Source organism: Nicotiana tabacum, chromosome 8 (genome assembly GCF_000715075.1).
Source record: "Nicotiana tabacum cultivar K326 chromosome 8, ASM71507v2, whole genome shotgun sequence".
NCBI classification, from domain to species: Eukaryota; Viridiplantae; Streptophyta; class Magnoliopsida; order Solanales; family Solanaceae; genus Nicotiana; species Nicotiana tabacum.
Genome location: NC_134087.1, coordinates 41,726,612 through 41,747,277, shown reverse-complemented (window position 1 = coordinate 41,747,277; position 20,666 = coordinate 41,726,612). Strand labels below are relative to the sequence as shown.

The 20,666-nt window shown below is 39.4% G+C and overlaps 2 protein-coding genes across 2 annotated transcripts; both read right to left on the bottom strand.

Moving 5' to 3' along the window:
• Positions 1 to 15,727: 15,727 nt before the first annotated feature.
• Positions 15,728 to 18,950, bottom strand: LOC107801962 (uncharacterized). Its single transcript, XM_016625387.2, has 3 exons — positions 18,766 to 18,950; positions 16,526 to 17,849; positions 15,728 to 16,435 (listed from the first exon to the last, which is right to left on the bottom strand). The coding sequence occupies exon 2, from the start codon at positions 17,837 to 17,839 to the stop codon at positions 16,928 to 16,930; it is 912 nt and encodes a 303-aa protein (XP_016480873.1). The 5' UTR covers positions 17,840 to 17,849; positions 18,766 to 18,950; the 3' UTR covers positions 15,728 to 16,435; positions 16,526 to 16,927.
• Positions 15,793 to 16,795, bottom strand: LOC142163059 (uncharacterized). The gene is made up of 4 exons (XM_075220309.1): positions 16,526 to 16,795; positions 16,412 to 16,435; positions 16,147 to 16,296; positions 15,793 to 15,981 (listed from the first exon to the last, which is right to left on the bottom strand). The coding sequence occupies exons 1-4, from the start codon at positions 16,793 to 16,795 to the stop codon at positions 15,793 to 15,795; spliced, it is 633 nt and encodes a 210-aa protein (XP_075076410.1).
• Positions 18,951 to 20,666: the final 1,716 nt, after the last annotated feature.

The following is a 20,666-nucleotide window of genomic DNA, read 5'->3' as shown; positions in this document are numbered from 1 at the left end:
ATTTTTATTTTCTCTCAGCTTTCGTCGCCTCATGGTGCCCATGAGGGTTTTCACCAATAAGACTCTCTCATGTTCATTACTTTCCCTGCTTGGACCAGAGTATTACTATGATATGAATCACCTCTATTTGCTCGACTTGGCATCTCTCGAAAACTGATCAGAAGGTCTTTCTTTGGACCGTAATGTGGGATTTTGGATGGGGTTAGAAGGAAAGGGTATCAAAGGCTCAAAATAATTTTGACATGGGTTTAAAATTACAACTTTTGGAATCACATTTCTTATTACAAATATAACCTCTGCCCCAGTTCCTTGCTTGGGGATCTTTGGATATTTTATTTCACTTTGACCGAGCCGTGAAGCTGCCTACGTATCCTTAATAGGAATCAGGTCAAACGTAGTTCACACTTGAATTTCCTTGTTGTTATACTTTTTACTTCTCTTCTTTTCTCTTTTTCTTTTCTTTCTTTTTCTCTCTTTTTCGTTATTGATTCCAAAAGAGGGGTATGAAAGAAAGAAATAAGGCTCAAAAGGGGGAACAAAAGGGTAAAGTATTTAGATAGCAGAACAAATTGCATTCGTCATTTCAATCTTCGAAATAATTCCAAATACAAACAATCAACAATTATACCAAAAAAATCATACATAATATCTTTTTACTGCATCAGCATTGATAGCCATGTCTATGCAATTTCCTTCGATATCTGTTAAACATAAAGCACCATTGGACAATACTCTGGTCACAACGAATGGCCCTTGCCAATTTGGGGCGAACTTGCCTTTCGCTTCAGCCTGGTGTGGAAGGATACGTTCCAGCACCTGCTGGCCCACTTCAAACTTCCGAGGACGTACCTTTTTGTTGTATGTTCTTGCCATTCTCTTTTGATATAACTGGCCATGACACACTGCTGCCAAGTTTTTTTCATCAATCAAATTCAACTGCTCCAAACAAGTTTTGACCCACTCATTATCATCAATTTCAGCCTCAGCGACAATCCGAAGGGACGGGATTTCAACTTCCGCAGGTATCACTGCTTCAGTTCCATTTACCAACAAATAAGGAGTTGTACCTACTGAAGTACGGATAGTAGTGCGATAACCCAGCAACGCAAACGGTAATTTTTCATGCCATTGCCTGGAACTTTCTACCATTTTACGAAGTATCTTCTTTATGTTTTTGTTGGCTGCCTCAACTGCTCCATTCGCCTTGGGACGATATGGGGTAGAATTGCGATGTGTAATCTTAAACTGTTGGCATACCTTTTCCATCAATTTACTGTTAAGATTTGCACCATTATCCGTGATGATCACCTTTGGGATTCCGAATCGATAGATGATATTTGAGTGAACAAAATCGACCACTGCTTTGTTGGTCACCGATTTGAAAGTTTTGGCCTCAACCCTCTTGGTGAAATAATCAATGGCTACCAGAATGAATCTATGCCCGTTGGATGCTGCTGGCTCAATTGGTCCAATGATATCCATGCCCCAAGCAACAAAGGGCCATGGTGCCGACATCGTGTGCAATTTCGATAGTGGAGAATGAATCAAATATCCCTGTATCTGGCATTGATGACATTTGCGCACAAAACTAATACAATCTCGCTCCATGGTGAGCCAATAATAACCTGCTCGGAGAATATTCTTTTCCAGCACATACCCGCTCATATGTGGTCCGGAAACTTCTGAATGTACTTCGGACATGACAGCCGTAACTTGTCTAGCATCTATGAATCTTAACAATCCAAGGTCTGATGTCCTTTTATACAAAACTCCTCCACTTAAGAAGAATCCACTCGCCAACCATCGAATTGTTCACTTCTGATCCCCCGTGGCTTGCACTGGATATATCCCCATTGTGATGTACTCCTTGATATCATGAAACCACGGTTCGCCATCAAGTTCTTATTCAATCATGTTGCAGTAAGCATGCTGATCTCGTACTTAAATGTACAAAGGATCGACATAGGCTTTGTCCGGATGGTGCAACATTGACGCTAGGGTAGCTAAAGCATCGAAGACCTCATTATGGACCCTAGGAATATGCCTAAACTCCACTGATCGAAACCGTTGACAAAGATCATGCAAACATTGTCGGTATGGTATGAGCTTCAAATCTCGTGTTTCCCATTCTCCTTGAATTTGATGTACCAGAAGATCCGAGTCTCCCAAGACCAAAACTTCCTGGACATCCATGTCTGCAGCAAGCCTCAAACCCAAAATGCATGCCTCGTACTCAGCCATATTGTTGGTACAATAAAAATGAAGTTGAGTCGTGACAAGATAGTGATGCCCTGTTTCAGAAATAAGCACAGCTCCTATTCCGACTCCTTTTATGTTAGCCGCCCCATCAAAGAAAAGTTTCCAGCCTAGTTTTTCAATTTGCTCTAGTTCATCGATATGTATCACCTCTTCATCGGGAAAGTAAGTTTTCAATGGCTCGTACTCATCATCAACCGGATTCTCGGCCAAATGATCGGCCAATGATTGGGCTTTCATCGCAGTCCGAGTCACATAGATTATGTCAAACTCTGTGAGCAAAATCTGCCACTTCGTAAGTCTTCCTATCGACATTGGCTTTTGAAAGATATACTTCAATGGATCCAAGCGTGAAATGAGGTAAGTAGTGTAGGATGACAAATAATGTTTCAATTTCTGTGCCACCCAAGTTAGGGCGTAACGTGTCCTTTCCAGGTGAGTGTACTTAACCTCATAAGTCGTGAACTTCTTGCTAAGATAGTAGATGGCCTGTTCTTTCCTGCCGGTGACGTCATGCTACCCCAGTACACAACCAAATGAATTTTCCAGGACAGTCAAGTAAAGAATCAAAGGTCTCCCTGGTTCTGGCGGTACCAATACAGGCGGGTTAGACAAGTATCCCTTTATCTCATCGAATGCTTCTTGACACTCATCAGTCCACTTGATCGCAACGTCCTTCTTCAACAACTTGAAAATAGGCTCACAAGTTGTCGTGAGCTGAGCAATAAATCTGCTGATATAGTTCAACCTTCCTAACAGACTCATCACTTCAATCTTGTTCCTCGGAGGAGGAAATTCTTGTATGGCTTTGATCTTTGATGGGTCCAACTCAATGCCTCGCCGGTTGACTATGAATCCCAACAATTTTTCGGATGGAACACCAAATGTACACTTGGCGAGGTTCAGCTTGAGGTTGTACCTGTAAAGCCTCTGGAAGAATTTCCTCAAATCCCCGACATGGTCGGCCTGATGCTTTGATTTTATGATCACATCATCTACATATACCTCAATCTCCTTGTGTATCATATCATGAAACACAGTAGTCATTGCCCTCATATAAGTTGCCCCAGCATTCTTCAAACCAAATGGCATTACCCGGTAGCAATAAGTTCCCCCATGGCGTGATGAATGCCGTCTTTTCTACATCTTCTTCATCCATCAGAATCTGATGATACCCGACATAGCAATCCACAAAAGATCCAATCTCACGTTTGGCACAATTATCGATCAAAATATGGATATTGGGTAGTGGGAAGTTATCCTTTGGACTTGCTTTGTTGAGATTGCGGTAATCGACGCATACTCTGATCTTGCCGTCCTTCTTCGGTACAGGCACGACATTAGCCAACCAAACAGGATATCGAGTGACCCGAATAACCTTTGCATCCAACTGCTTGGTAACTTCTTCTTTAATCTTCACACTCATATCAGTATTTGAATTTCCTCAACTTTTGCTTGACGGGAGGGAATGCTGGATCAGTGGGCAATCTGTGGACCACTAAATCAGTGCTTAAACCCGGCATGTCGTCATATGACCACACAAAAACATCTTTGTACTCGATGAGTGTTTTGATTAACTCCTCCCGGATTTTTGGCTCGAGGTGGACACATATTTTAGTCTCTCAGACATTGTCTGTGTCCCCTAAATTGACAGCTTCTGTGTCATTCAGGTTGGGATTGTGTTTTTCTTCGAAGTGAATTAACTCCTTACTAATCTCTTCGAAGGATTCATCCTCATCATCATATTCTGATTCGTAATCGCAATCTACTTCTTGAACTAATATTTCAGAATCAGATTGATTTTTAAGACCGGGCTTAGGATTCCTTATTCATGCCATGTCATTAGAACCAGCGTAAAAAGAACTGTATAGAAAAGAAAACAAAACAAAAAGGAAAACCATCAGGAATGATGAAGAAAGGGAAATTGTATTTTATTGAATGATAAAAGATAACAAGGTTTGCACACTCAAACAGACTGAAAAAATGAAATCTGGATTACAACCTTGGAATAATCCGTACAAACTTAAAGGAAAATCAAAGCAAACTACCAAGACTCCTTCCGAGTAGGGAGAGGAGTAGCCTTCCAATTATTAAGCTTTGTTGTTGGCCCGACAAATTGCACTTCCGCGTTGCTAGAACCTTCTCCAATTTCCACCATGTTCACACTGTCGAACAACTTCTCAAATCTTTCAATTAACTCCGTGTCCGGATCAATCACAAAACTGGGAATTGCTGTCACTGGCGACTCCTCGTACCAGACTTGACAAATGATCTGGAAAGACGTGGGACCGGCTTTGGAATGACCCACACCCTCTGTTTCAATTTCCTGGCTCTTTTTATGTCTGCGACTGTAGGCTTGAATCCTAGACCAAATATTCCCAAGTTTTCAGGAAGAGACACGGGCTGTATGATGCCTTGCGGAGCTGATCCCAAACCCTTTCCTGGTACAAAACCATTCTTCAAAATTCCATACGCTACCATGACTGATGCGGCGGTTATCTTCGGATTTGGGATACACTTCCCTTCTGGAACTTTCTCGACTGACATTGCGTCAGAAACTTGGTAGACCCATGGTCCCTTGTCATCTTCCACTTCAATAAATGGCACAATGGTGTTGCTGTGAGAGCACACATTATCTTCGCCGTGCACAACTATTTCCTGTCTGTCCCATTCAAACTTGACCATCTGATGGAGTGTTGATGGTACTGCTTTAGCGACATGGATCCATGGTTGCCCTAATAGCAAATTGTAGGAAATATCTATATCCAGCACTTGGAATTCCATTGTGAATTCTACTAGACCTATAGTCAGCTCCAACATTATGTCCCCGACTGAGTCTTTGCCTCCGCCGTTAAATCCTCGCACACAGATACTATTCTTATAGATCCTCTCATCTTCTACTTTTAGCTTGCTTAGAGTGGAGAGAGGACAGATGTTCGCACTTGAATCATTGTCAACCAATACCCGAGTAACCACGAAATCCTCGCATTTTACTGTCAGGTAAAGGGCTTTGTTGTGCTCAGTACCCTCTACGGGCAATTCATCATCGGAAAAAAGTGACTCTGTTTACTTCAAAAATCTTGTTGGCTATCTTTTCCAAATGGTTTACCGAGATCTTGTCGGGGACATGGACCTCATTCAAGATTTTCATTAGCGACTAACGGTGCTCATCTGAATGGATTAGCAATGAGAGCAATGAGATATGAGCGGGCGTTTTCCTCAACTGTTCTACAACAAAATAGTCATGCACTTTCATTTTCCTCAAAAATTCCTCTACCTTTTCTTTAGTTACAGCTTTCTTTACCGGCGTTGGATTATCTTTTGTTCTTCTTAACTCCTCGGGAGTAAAGCACCTTCCTGAGTGAGTCAAACCTTGTGCTTCACAAACTTCTTCTTTGATTTCTTTCCCTTTGTAAATCACTGTCATTCGTTCATAATTCCAAGGAATAGCCTTGTTGTTGATCACTGGAAGCTGAGTTACTGGTTTTATAATAACAGGCTCTGTACGAGCACCCTTCGCGACTACAACAGGTTTACTTGCAACCCCTGGCACTACCACTTTAGCTTTCTCTAGTTTCACTGCAACAATGCTTGACGACCCTCTCTCGGCTACCACAGCGGGCTTATCGACTACCCTTTTCGATTGGACCATTGATTTCCCACTAGTTACCTTTTCCTTTGAGCTGTTGGGATCCCCTCCTTTGTGTATCAACTCAATCATATGGGTCTCATGGTGAGCTGGCAGTGGATTCTGATTGATATTTGGTGCTTCTGGGGCCTGAACCTCGATCCGATGAGTATCAATAAGCTCTTGCACAGCTATTTTCAGTTTCCAAAACTTCTCTGTATCATGCCCCGAGGTTCCTGAACAGTACTCACAACTCACCAAGTGGTCAAGATTCCTAGGAGGGGAATTTGACATTTTAGGCTCAATTGGATTCAGCATGCCTAACTGCCTCAACCTGTGGAAAAGACTGGTATATGATTCCCCCAGTGGAGTGAAAGTCTTTTGCTTCTGTAACCTCTCATTCTTGAAGGCTTGGTTTGGTCGGAAACCCGTTCCGGGGGGATTTCTGTAGGCTCTTGGGGGTGGATATGTGTTTTGTGAAGCTGGGTATGGATTTTGTGGAGCCGACGCACGCCATTGTGCGTGTGTCGGAGTTTGGGTATAGGTTTGTGCATGATGGACAGAAAAATAGGGATCTGGCGGTGGGTAGTAATGCTGTGGAGGGCTATATGGAGCGTGGGGGTAATTTTGGTGGTAGGGTCGAGGTTGGTTATAGTAGGGTGATGAGCCTTTAGATCTGAACCAGGCTCTGGACTCAACTGTCGCGACATCTTCTTTATTCTTTTTCCCAAGCACACCCCCATTGCCGTTTTGAATGGCCTGGGGGGTTGCCTTGATTGCTGAATAACTCATGATTTTGTTGAAGTTAAGCCCCTCCTCGACCATGCCTCCCATTTTTACAACCTCATTAAAAGACTTGCTAATTGCGGACACCAAATGACCAAAGTAAGTCGGCTCCAAAGCTTGCAAAAAGTAATCAACCATCTCGCTTTCTTTCATTGGGGGATCTACCCTTGCTGCTTGCTCCCTCCACCGGAAACCATACTCTCTAAAGCTTTCACTGTGCTTCTTCTCCAGTTTAGTCAAAGATAGTCGGTCTGGAATGATCTCAAGATTATACTGAAAGTGACAAGCGAATGCTTGTGCTAGATCATCCCATGTGTACCATCTTCCGTGATCTTGGCGGGTGTACCACTCCAATGCTGATCCGCTCAAGCTCTGACTGAAGTAAGTCATTAGCAATTCATCCTTTCCTTCGGCTCCCCTCATCTTACTACAAAAACCTCTCAAATGAGCCACCAGATCACCGTGTCCGCTGTACAAGTTGAATTTGGGCATTTTGAACCCTGCCGGTAGTTGTACATTTGGGAATAAACACAGGTCTTTGTAAGCCACACTTACCTGACCTCCTATCCCTCTCATATCCCTGAAGGATTGTTCTATGCTTTTCATTTTTCTGAACATCTCTTCATGTTCGGGATTTTTGGCTGGTCTCTTAGCTTCTCTCGGGAGATCAAAGTGTGGATCATAGGGGTAGGTTTCGGGAACTTTGAGGGTGGGCTCCGGGGGATAATACTAGTTGTCCTGAGCTTGGAACATAGGTTTGCTCGAGGATATATGGAGTGCAGCTGGTGGAGATGCCACAAAGACAGGGGTGACTGGCAGAGGGGGGTATGGAGTTGATTTTGGTGGTGGAGCTTGTGGAATATGAGAAGTAGTGCCATGGTAATGTTGGTAAATGGGAAAACCTGGATCGGTGGCAGGATGATCCTGAGACTGAGCTAATGGTGGGGTAAAAGTCGGGTTAGCTGGGTAAGACGGGGGTGATTGCCCTTTGGACCAGGCCTGGTACATTTCGGCCACCTGTTGCTTAAGTTTGAGCATCTCCTCCTTTATTTTATTGACATCCAACTCCTCCACCTCAACACTAGTGTCGGCATCCGGGATAGACATGATTTCTGGTATTGGTCCTTTCGATCTGGTTTGGTAATGATAATGTGCCAGTATCCTCTAGATAAACTAACTGCTTGAATTCTCTAGAAAACAACAAACTTGTTAGTTCTTAGAGTTTAACACATATGCAATTACACGTTGGGATGCAATGCACCTAAGCAATTAACCATTTTCTATCATGCATTTGCTTCGGTTGCGTGCGTCATTCTGGCCTCTCATAATTGTGCCCCTTCTTTTAAGCTTCTTTTATTTTATCCTTCTTTATTTCCCATTTTACTTTTTAGTGGTGGTCGAATCCTATAGAGATTGCCTACGTATCATGTCCCCGCATGAATCAGACCGTGCGTAGTTCTGGCTGATAAGTGTGAAAGTAAATAAAATATTTTTGGGATTTTCAGCTTTTATAAAAACAGATGCTTCGATCACAAAGACTCAATACTAACAAATTTCAAAAGACTAACAGACTCTGATGCAAAAGACAAAATACAGACTCCGAAATTAAGCTATCATACTTTAAAGAAATACAGACTAACAGAAAGAAAATATAAACCCAACATGACTTACAGACTCCGACAGAAAAGGAAATACCTACTCAAACAGAAAATCATGAGTATATCAATGCTCCCGGTGCCCGCGGGACATCATTCGGTCTTGTCGCGGGCCTATGTGCAAGATCCCTTTGAAGTCGGTCCAAGTTGTTCATTATTTGTTTAACAAAGGTCATCACCACTGCAAAGAATGTAGTGCGAGTCATATCCTCACAAATGTGTCACTTCATAACGATGTTGTCTGCGATGTTTCTAATTCTTTCTCTTATGACGCACTTTTCTTGTAACAAATGCCCAATCTGCTGGGCCCTGGCCTCCAAAGTTTGCTTGGCTGCATAATTTTGTTCCTGAAGATGCTGCAAGTCTATTTCTAACTGTGCCAATGTCGTATAACAGCGTTCCCTTTCAACCTTGAAGTCTTTTGCCTGCTTGATCATTTTGTTTTCCGTGGCGATGACCCTTTTTTTCAACCCCGCGACCTCATCGTCGTACCTTTTTCTTAACTGCTTAACCAGGCATACCCGTTCATCTGCATTTTTAGCCAATTGTTTTTGAGCCCTGACCTGTTCACTTTTTGCTTTGTTCAAATAGAAACTATAGTTACTCACTTTCTGCCTTAGGTTAGCTACGAGCTTTTCATCTCTGTTACTTCGGACTGGATTTTCTGCCGCTACTTTCTGTTTCTGAATTTGAGCTCGAAGGGCCTCATTTTCTTTGGCTAGCCTTTTCTTTTCACACTCATCCGCCGCTGCTTGTAAGCGATTCTCGAATTGAAGGTCTTTGACTTGCTTTTACAGCTTTCCTATTGTGGCCCTGTACTCGTTTTCTTTGGCCAACCAAGCCCACGGTTCTTGCGATGCCTCGACGAATTCCTGAATGTGCGGTTTTTTGGCCGGTTTTTTTGATTCGGACCTTGCAGTGTTCTTCTTTCTATACCAGGCATGGTAGGCGGGTGAGACCTCGCCTTTAGATAGGTTCCGTACTCGGGTGCTTGCCGTCAAATACTGGCACTCATTCCAAATAGAACGAACTATTTCTTCGTGAAATTGGCCGTCGGAGCTAATCTCAACCGCGTGGATACTGAGATCTTCATCTGGATGCATCACCTGACACCTTCCTAATTGTCTCATCACTCGGTAGGGAGCGTAAGGCTGAATACCTCGAAGACCCATTAGGAGGAAGTAAGGACCTGTGGCGGGTATATACACAATTTCTTCAACAGGAAGCCAACCTAGTGTCCATTCTATTTATCCCGTAGTGATGGCGCGAAGGCAGGCTATACATTCTCCAAACCCCTCCGGTAACTTGAACCCTGAAACCCTGTGTTGAATTCATCAACGCAGCTTTTCTCTGCGGATCCATAACTCATATACTGAGGGTGGTGGCACAAGTGCTCGATCATCCACATTTGTAATAGCAAATTGCATCCCTCGAAGAAGTCTGCCCCAGCTTTACAAGCTGTGAGAGCTCGGTATATCTCAGACACTATCATAGGGGCGAGAGTGCTCTTGGCGTTGGTAACCAGGACCTTGACGACCCCAGCCACCCGCAAATCGATATTCCCGTCTTTTCGGGGAAACACCACAAGGCCTAAGAATGCTACCATGAAAGCGAAACACCTATGCTCATCCTATTTTGTTCGGTTCCCTTTACTGCAAACCCCGCTTTCCAGATCATTGAACCCTCCTACATGCCCGTACTTCTGGTATATAAAACGTAGAGTGGAAAACCCCCCTTCCAACTCGGAATATGGGATTCCCTTGCTTATCTTTAGCAAATCCATGAATTTGTGAGAGTCAACGACCCTTGGAGCGATCAGATACTTATGCCTCAAACCTGCAATACTTTTCATATAACCTGCTATCTCTTCCAAGGTTGGGGTGAATTCAAAATCCGAGAAGTGAAATACGTTATGGGCCGGGTCCCAGAACGTAACCAAAGCCTTTATGATGTCTCCTCTAGGTCTGATCTTTAATAACTCGGTGAGACCCCCCAAATGCAGATTGACCTTATCTTGCTCTGACCTGCCCAGATCTTCCCACAATATATGCAACTCCAAAGAGATTTTGTTCATAACTGTTACCGGCAAATTCTGACTCGTGCTCATTCTGCATGTTTATTGGGGTGTTTAGGCAAAATTTAAGACTTATTTGACTCAAAATAAAATTAACACACATTTTTTCAAAAATAAAATAAAACCCGCTTTCGCAAATACGGCCTTTCAGCATTTCGAGAACGAAGATTTTAAGGCTGTGTTGGCTCACTGGTGAAAACCTTGAGAAAAAAAAATGATCACAGGTGGCTGTTCTTGCAAAAACAGCCTTCTGGCGCCCTTTTTAAGGACATTGGGCTATTTCTAACAAGAATGGCATCACCCTAACTATTTTTCAAATAATAGTAAAATTTTGTTCTTTTGACTATTTTTGCGAAAAGGAAGTTGGACCCGATGAGGGTTGCCTACGTATCTCACACCCTGTGAGAATCAAACTGGCGCAGTTCGGGCAATTTTGACAACACAAAAACCATTTTTTTTGAAAACAATAAAATTTCTCTTTTTTGTTTTTTTTATCAAAATTTCGGCAGAGTTTCGGTATATATAGGTTTTCAAAACAGGTAATTACCTCCCTTAGCCCTCACACTGCTATTTCTTTTCCAAACTCTTTTCTTTTATTCAAAAATCGGTCAACATGCAAATCCGAAGCAAATAATTGCACAAGTAGCAAGTAAGATGCATCAGGATGGTCTTTTCATTTTTTGTACACCTGTCCTAGACAGACCCAACCCCTGTGTTGAGTCTCCAAAGTTAAAATGCACGTGATGTAGACAAACGTTCCTACTAGGGATCCGGCATGAGGTCTTGTTATACTAGGTTAAAAACCTGGGTTTATTTGTTCTAGACCTGGCTTACCCGAGTGGACAACTCGAGCTGAGGAGGGGCTGCGTACCGGTAACCAAAAGATCATCCGGCTTTGCAACTTGTCCGAACCTCGTTCTATTTGGAATAGGACTCTAACAGAAAGAAGTCACGACCAGCGTGCACTCCTTGGGAGAGAGAAGAGAGGGGTTTCGTAGCAATTTATATATAGTTCAGATAATATCAAAGCGGTAAAAAGCAACATTTAGCACATTAGGCCCAAACATGTAAATAAGACCATATAATAAATAAAGCCAAATATAACAATTATCCTAAGTTCGAATTCTTAACCCTGAACTAGAGATTCTGGGTTCGTTCCCCAGCAGAGTCGCCAGAGCTGTCACACCTCCTTTTTACCTATACCCCCGGAAGGAGTATATAAAGGAGTTTTTCCAATTAAAGGATAATCGAAAAAGAATTTATTATTAAAAGATTCAAAGTCGCCACTTGGGAGATGTATGGTGTCCCAAGTCATCGGTTGAATCCCGAATCGAGGAAAAGCTTGACTCTGTTTAACAGTCCGCGAACCATAAATCCGGGTAAGGAATTCTGTTAACCCGGGAGAAGGTGTTAGGCATTCCTGAGTTCCGTGGTTCTAGCACGGTCGCTCAACTGTTACAATTGACCTATTATCTTATTTTAGTACATGTTTTAACCTATGGTTCAATTTTAACTTTATAACCGCTTTTATTTAATTATTTTTTAGGAAAGATTCAACGTCATCTAAAACGCATCTTGAACCACGTCACATAAATGCACCCGCGGTCCGCGACACATTTTATCTAACATTGTTGAGATTTGGATTTGGGTCACATAAATGCATACCCGAGTTTAGGAAATTAATTTAAATTACGCGCCTAAAGCAACTACGCCTTTCAAGTTTGCGAGGGCCATGGAAAATTCACTAATGGCGCACTTCAATTTCTGAAGAGTTAAAATTAATTAAATGAGGTCCTTGGGTTTTGGGATTTTATTTAGTATGGCACACCTCAATTTATCTCAAAAGTGTTTCATTATTTGAAGTTGTTATGCTCGGGCTACATGAAATGCACCACCGAATTGAGATTCGTGTATTGTAATCATGCCACGGGAACCGTACCCATGGCCACGATAATTTATTATTGATCGCTCCTAAAGCAAGCTACGGTGTTCATAAGTTGATATTTCCTAAAGCTTTGGATTAAGGTCGAGAGTTTATGGAATTTATTTGTGAAAACAGGGCAGATCTTAACTAAAAGATGGCGAGGCATGTATACTACAATCATTCAACGATTCTGTCCATTCATAAGGGAAATGCGACAATTATTAGAAGGTATGAGATTGAAATCATTTGACTTAAAATGCAACACTGACAGACGAATCATCACATAAAAAAAAAGAATATATCTACTGCTAAAAGACAAATAACTGGCACAATTCAAACATCTTGACAAATGAGATCATATTAAAGTCAATTTAAACCCATATTGTATTAACAAATTGATTCACTTCATATGATACCCATTTAGCATATACGGGCTGATAAAGAGAAATCAAAGACAATGTAATTGGGAAAACGCGATGTTATTACTATTCGTGGGTAAAAATGATCTAAGAAACGAAAAGGGACTTTGTGTGAATCTATGACCATTTGGTAATATTTTACATCTACACATTTGAATATTCAGCAAGAACATCAATGTCAAAACAAGGGAGGATAGTTCATTAACATAAATGAAATAGACTTACAGAGTAATTAATGTGTTTACCTCTCAGCAGGAGGTACAAGAACAAGTAACCAACTAAAGCTAGAATGTGAGAAAGAAGTTCAAAGCATTTAGCGAAGCAACAACAACTTAGGAGCTCAACAACGAAATTACTACATATGAAAATACCTATTATGAATGTCCTTGAAAGTCCCCTTATACAAATAGACCAATTCAAACCCCCTGAAATCCAAGTAACTAAGCCATAACTTGTTCTATGTTTCAAACCAAAGCTAATTCTAAAATAAAGAACTTAGCAGATGCACCCAACAATAAGATGATTGCAAACCTAGTCATACTCTATTCAACCATAAATACACCTCGCCCAAGCTATCTCCGAACTAAATAATACACATTATGCATGAAATGGAAAGAGACAGAAGTGAGAATTCAATAGCAACCATCATCCAATTTGTTCACATTTCAGAATCAAGCTTCAAACTACCCTTAAGTGGTGTCCATGGAATTGATAAATACCTGGAAGTAAAGATGAAACAAAAGGGTGAGGATTTCAGCAGTAACAGTAGCAGAATTGAGTTCAGATCCAAGGAAATAGTGCCACAGATCAGTTCAAAATCGTTAAATGCAACCAAGGATCCAATTTCGGGTTCACAGTAAAACCAACAAACTCGACATCCAAGATAAATGACTGAAACTCAAACTATTTCTAAGTCCAAACAGTTAAGAAATTGATTCAAGGAGAGAAAAATTTCAGATTAGCAAATTCAAACTCAATGGAACAGTGCTAAAATTTTCAACTGTTTTTAGATTTTTTCTTCTTTTTTTTTTCCAGATTTTTCTCTTAGTCTCTCTCTTTTAGGTCTATGTGTTCTACCTATTTCTCTCTGTATTCAAAAAAATTACCCCCTTTTAAACTTCAAGCCTCTTTTCCTTTATCTATTAGTTAATCCTCCTTTCCAACCTGTGTATCCCTTTACACTTGTCTTCTTTTTCCTTTTCATCCTCCCCCTTGTTATCTGACTCCCAACTTTATAAAAAAAATATTAAATAGAGTGTCATTTCCACTACCAACCCCTTTTCAATTCTCAATTAAGCCCCACTAACTTAATGCTTTCTTAATTTAAACAACTATTGAAATTCTAACCCCACCACTACCAAAAGCTTCCTAAGTAGGTGAAATTTCTTTAATCTAAACAATTCCTAGACTACCCCCTAAAGGATTTCTCTTAGACACTAAACCTTTACTGGAATTCTTACTAGCAGCAACCGAGGAAGCAATAGCCGTGGCAGTAGCAATGTGACTCGCAGTTCCAAATTTGCGAACCAGGCGCAGAGCGAGCATGTTCTGATGCTCTCTCCCTCAGTTTCAAACATATACACCAACCAAGAACTAATCTTTCATTCAATATTAACAATATCTTGAGTACCCTATAATATTTAGTTCAATACACAAGCGATATCTCAAAATACCACTAATCTTCACTTCACTATATACAAGCAATATCTCAAATACCCGAGGAGTAAATGACAAACAATATCATGATATAATCTAATTGAAACTATGACCTCTATGGAAGCTCAAATTTTACAAAATGAAATCATATAATATCCTTCTAGTAATTCCAACATAGCTTAAACCAAGAAAAATTGAAAAGAAACAATAGATAGGTATCATGCTATTCGTATCGCATTCAAAATTGACATCAAAATTAGAAGTGAGCGTGGGGAAAATTGAACTTGAGATGGCTTCTTTTAAATGAGTAAAATCAGTGACTACAAAGATAGGTTCAGACTGAACTGTGCGCAAGACCCGGTGACGAAAACAAAACACGAGCAGCAACTGAATCGGACCTCGAACCGTACCTTGAATAAGCGGCTAGGACTTCGACTAGAAAACCAAATGCCTTGCCGGAAAACTCAGACGATTAACGAAGGTTTCAGCCACATCCATGGCCTTTCGTCACTGCTGATTGCCATTTCCGGCGAGACTTGGTGAACAAAGGAGCTGGTGAGGCTGGTCTCGTCGAAGAAGACGAACTTCAGGGGTCGTCGAGTTTGAGTGTAGAGGGAGCGGTTGGCGACGGGGTCTGGGTTAGTTTGGTCGCCGATCTGATGAGAGGCGGAATCAAAGAGCAGTCTGGTTCGTCAGTTGTTGAAGAGATCAGGCGTCGATGGTGGGACAGTCGTTTGGGGATGGGGTGGTTCGAAGAAGATGATCTGAGGGGGTGGGGTGATGGGTCTATTGCGGCTGATTACTGAAGGGTGTAGGTCTAGGTTATTTTTAAGAGGGATCCTGGTTAGGGACGGGTTTGGGTCGGGTCGTGGGCGGGTTTTGGGCCAGATTGGATTGGATCTGGGGTGGGTTTTTGTTTTGGGCCTGAGATTCTGACCAAATTGGCCGAAACCAGATTTTCCTCTTCTTAATTTCTTTTTCTTTTCAATTTTCTTTATAATTAAAATAAAATACAAGCCTAAATTTAACCTTGGCCAAATTATCCTAAAAATATTAATTAACTCTAAGTAGTTATTATCACAAATAACTAAATACCAAATTAAAAGAAAATCACACAATTTTGACATTAAACACTAAAATGCAAAGTACGTTATTTTGTGATTTTTTTTCATTTTTTGTAAAACAACTACTTACTTAACTAATCCTAATTGTAAAATTAAATCCTAGATGCAAATGCAACATATTTTTGTATTTTCATTAATTTAACAAATAAACATGCACAGACAAAAATGCAAATAATAACAGAAAATATTACAAAAATCCACAAAATTGCAAACAACGGAAAAATTATTTTATTTTGAATTTTTTTGGGAGTAATTCTCATAGGGCAAAAATCACGTGCTCATAGGATCCATCTTCTTGTACTGAATGGCTTTAATGGCATGGGGGCATGGAATTCCAGTGAGATCCCATCCCCTACATGTGCATCTCTTCATAGCCATATTGATAGTGTGCGTATCTCCCTCTTCTCTAACTTCATATCCAAATTTACCATTGGAGTTAACAAAACATCTATTAGCTATCTTCATGTACTCATTCTATAACTTCATGCTATGTGGACTAAAAGATATAGCCCATAATCTAGCAGATTCTTCTCTCTCCCTCAAATGGTTCATAAGCTTAATCCTTATATCCTCAAGCATGTTAATGATTGGCTTTTGCCTAGCTTCTAAAATTCACGCATTTACGGATTCTGTGAAGTTATTGTCAACTCTTTGGTTCTTACACACTGTGTCAAAATAGGCTCTACACCATGCTTGAGGAGGATATTTGAGTAAAGCTTCAGCAGCTTCCTTATCCATTTTGCCAATGCTCTTCAACTGGTCCTTGAAGTCTTCCTTATATGAGCACCATGAACACCACCATAACAACTTCTTGAACTCATCTGTTTTCCATTTTTTGCACCAGTTTGCTTCAATGTGTACAATATCTATGATTTAACTCTGGAAGCACAGTATGGACTGCCTTAATCAATCCCTACATAAAATATATACAAATAAAAATAGTTAAAGGACACAAATAAGATACACTTAACAGTAAGATAAATAACTAGAATGGAAAGACTACCTTCTGCATGTCTGACATGAAGGTAATTCCTTCACCCTCTTTGAGATCCAATGACCTTTGAAGCAATTCCAAGAGCCAATTCCATGTTCTCTTAGTTTCCTTGTCAACAATTGCCCAAGCTAGAGGATAGGTTTGGTTATTACAGTCCAAACCAACAACAATTAACAATTGATCTTTGGCTTTCCCTTTAAGAAAGGTCTCATCCAAACCAATGAAAGGTCTCAAACCTTCCTTAAAACGCATCTTAAGAGCATGGAAGCAAATATACATTTTCAAGAATCTTCTAACACCTTGAGCAAGTGCATCATTTGACAAGTTAATGATCACATCACTCCCTGGATTACTTTCTCTAAGTTCATTGGCATATGCCTCAAGTTTATTGTAGCCATCTATAAAACTACCTTATAGTTTCTCTAAAATATCTCTTTTAGCCCTCTTACACTTTCCATAACTGACATTTGTATTAAACATATTTTTGATATCTGCTCTCATCTCTTTAATCTTATACATAGGATTATCTTGCAGTTTTTTCTTGAAATAAAGTGCAATTGTATGATAATCAACCCTACTATTATCAAATGCTTCATCACAAGCATGCTCTGGGTTTAGTGTCTTTATCCTAACACCTGGAAGGTTTCCATCCCCATAAATGAGAACAACAAAAGGGCAACCAGGAACACATTTGTACCTTAATCTTTCTTTATCACTTTTTTCTTGTTTTAAATCCTTTTTGTTTGCTAGGGAGTATAAGTTAATACATTTTCTTACTTCAGGTATGTCCTTGAAGCTCATACCCTTATACAATTCCATGTAATTTTGTAGTCCAACATCAATTTCTCTATTTTTTTGACATGCTATTGTTTGTAATTCCTCAGAATCATACCCTACCTCATCACCCTCACTGTCATTGTCACTTTCACTCTCACACTCAACCTCAATACAATCTGTACCAACTTCAGTTAGTGATGGATGTGAATCAAAATAATGGACAATATTAGGAACATTCACAGATAATTCACATTCATCTACTGCATAGAATTTAAGACGCTTAAACTCATCAGATATTAAAGACAATAACTTTCTTATCCCAGAATCATCAACTACTTCATAAAAGTCACCAGAAGGTCTATTTACAATTAGTTGTTGAACACCTAAATACATCAATTCCCCAGTGTACTCATTTACTAGATCAATAAAGGAAATAAGGTCAGAGTCATAACCTTCCCAAGAGTGAACAAGCTTCTTTGAATATAACACATGGGCTTTTCTGATCCAATCCCCACCATGATGGAAGATTATGTCCACCAAAGTCATATTTAATATACTGAAAAGTTAAGAAAATAAATGACTGTTATGATTGAACAATAATGTGCAATGAATCTGACAACAAAATTGAAATACAAGTTAAACAATAAATATGACTGTTAAACAAAAAAAATTAAGACTTTTAAACAGAAGGTTAAACTAAAATTAAGACAAAAAAACTGAAGGTTAAACTGAAACTAAAGACTATTAAACTGTTAACAAATGAGGACTATTACATTGTTATCAAATGAAGACTATTACACTGTTAAACAATTAATGGACCACAAGGAAAGACTTTTAAACTGAATGATAAACAGAATTAAGGCAAAAAAACTGAAGAAACTAAAAATCTATTAAACTGTTAACAAATGAAGACTATTACACTATTAAACAATAAAGAAAATCTATAAACTGAAAAATCAATGACTATTAAACAATATAGAAAATATTATCAAACAATAAATTAACGGACCACAAAGAAAGACAAACATGGGGACCAGAAATAGAAAAAATATGCAACAACAGGACGACATAAAATAAGAAAGTGAAAACCCACTATCTTTAAAATATTCAGTTGGGGTCAACAACCATACACCGACAAAAAAATACCTTAAACTCCAAACTTAAGACCCCACAATCTCAGTTCTGCCATCATTTTTTTCATTAAACAAACAAAAGGCTTCAGCAGACCACAAACTACACAAAAATCCAAAAACAAATCTATCTCGAATAAACACAAACGGAAAACCCACCTAGGCAATCCTTATAAACAAAATCCACTCATAAAAAACACAACCAACGGTCAATTATAAATATTTAAGCTCATACTCAAAATCATAACACGAAATCCCTGCAGGTGACTAATTCGCGGAAAATTTAAGCAAGAAAATACATATAACAACTTAAACAAATATTTACTTGAAGAAAGCACTTACCTTTAACCCCAATTGTAGGAGAAAGCATGTGGAACGAATCGATTTTAATGGGGTGTGATGAACCCTAGGTTTCTTTCTGAGGGAGATGAAAAGAATGATTGGGAAATGAAAATGGAAAATGGGGCGGGTTTTAAGAAAACGGATTAAAAATAACGATGGGTCTAAGATAAGTTATTGGGTCGGGCGGGTTTTAATTAAAGGAATGGGGCGGATCGTCTGGTCCAATCAAAGGATGCCACGTGCTCCTTAAAAATCTGGGAGGGTGTTTTTAACGGGTAAGGGACAAACGTGTAACTAATGTATAATGGTGGGGATGTTTTTAATAAGAAACTCAAACGATGATAAATAAGGCCTATTTATGATAGTAGAAGGGCAAATCAGACCCTTAACCGATCCAAATATTGAAATGTGAAACTATATTTCTTCTCTCATAACCCAATGCAGTTCATCGATATTCCACTAATCTAATATTGATAAAAAATTTACTGGTATCCGATATTTACATCAAATCATTTTTGCCTCTTATATTTCCTATGCAATAAGCACTAGGTGTTCAACCTGCATGTTTGCAATTTGTTAAATTTTTCTTCCCGCTAAATTTTACCTATTTACTTTTTATTTTTGCACACACCTCAAAAAATATAAATTAAAAAGAGAATTTGAATAATTAACCTTATTTTCTTTCATTTCAAAGTAATACTACAAAGTGATTTTACCACATTGATCTCTCTCCACATTTAATTCTCTTGTTTTTCTAAAATGGAAAATACTTTCTTATTTACTTGTTACTTTCGTTAAAATTAGTTATTCCAAGCTTCTTGTCATTTTAAAATATCAAAAATAATTAACTATTTCATTCAATTTACCCTTATTACTCTAATAAACGTTCTAGAAAGAAGTAAAATGATTGGAATGTCAACGAATAAATAAGGTCAATTTAGTCGAAACAACTCATATTATTAACATTTTTATTAAAGGGTGTGCAGAAAGGCTAAATTGGCAAGTAAATAGGATTAAAGTGAGTAGTAAAAATTTATTCTATCCGCGTATTTTATAGGACGTTCTTTTTTTGTCCGTCCTAAAGAGGTTGATGCATTGTCGAAAACTTTTTATGTTAGCATTTTCGTTAATCTTCAATAAAACATGCTTTTATAGGTTTATCTTAGCATTTTTACGTCTTACACCATTTAACGAGTTAAGCGAAAGAGTTACTTCTATTGACACCCGACTTTCTCTCTCTAGCGATTAAGTTTACTCTGAAGGCGCAGGTTAAGGAGAGGTTTGCTAACGTGCTCTATCAGCAAGGCCGCGCCGGAAAAGGCAGACAGGCAAAGCTCCGACCACTATGATGAAGGTAGATGGTGATATGAGGGTTATTACTCCACAGTCATGGGTCCCTCAAGCTGTGGAACCACTGCAATTGAGTATTGGGTAGCGACGGGAGAAGGATCAAGTTGCATGCAACAGGAAACAACGATGCCGGTAATGTTACAGAAGGAGGAATCAACTAATTCTGCTGTTCAAAGACTGAATTTCCCTAAGGAACAAGCTATACCAAGTTCGATCAAAGTAAACTCTGAAGCTGAAGGTCCTACTATGGCAGATGTGGTGAAAAACAATCGAGCTCAACATCTAGGTATGCAATTGAAGTTTTTCCCTCCAGTCATAAAAAATGGAGTTAAAGTAGTGCAATTAAATGAGATCGAGACAGAGAAACAGGGTAGGCAATGGAGAAATGCTTTTATTGGCTATGTATTAAGAGGTATGCCTAGTTTCAAAGAGATTATAAAATTTGTGTATGAAGTTTGGCAATTTGTATCAACTCCCAGAGTATTCCTTCATGATGATGGATACTTCCTATTCAAATTTGAATCGGAGGATGATAAGAACTTATTGCTTCA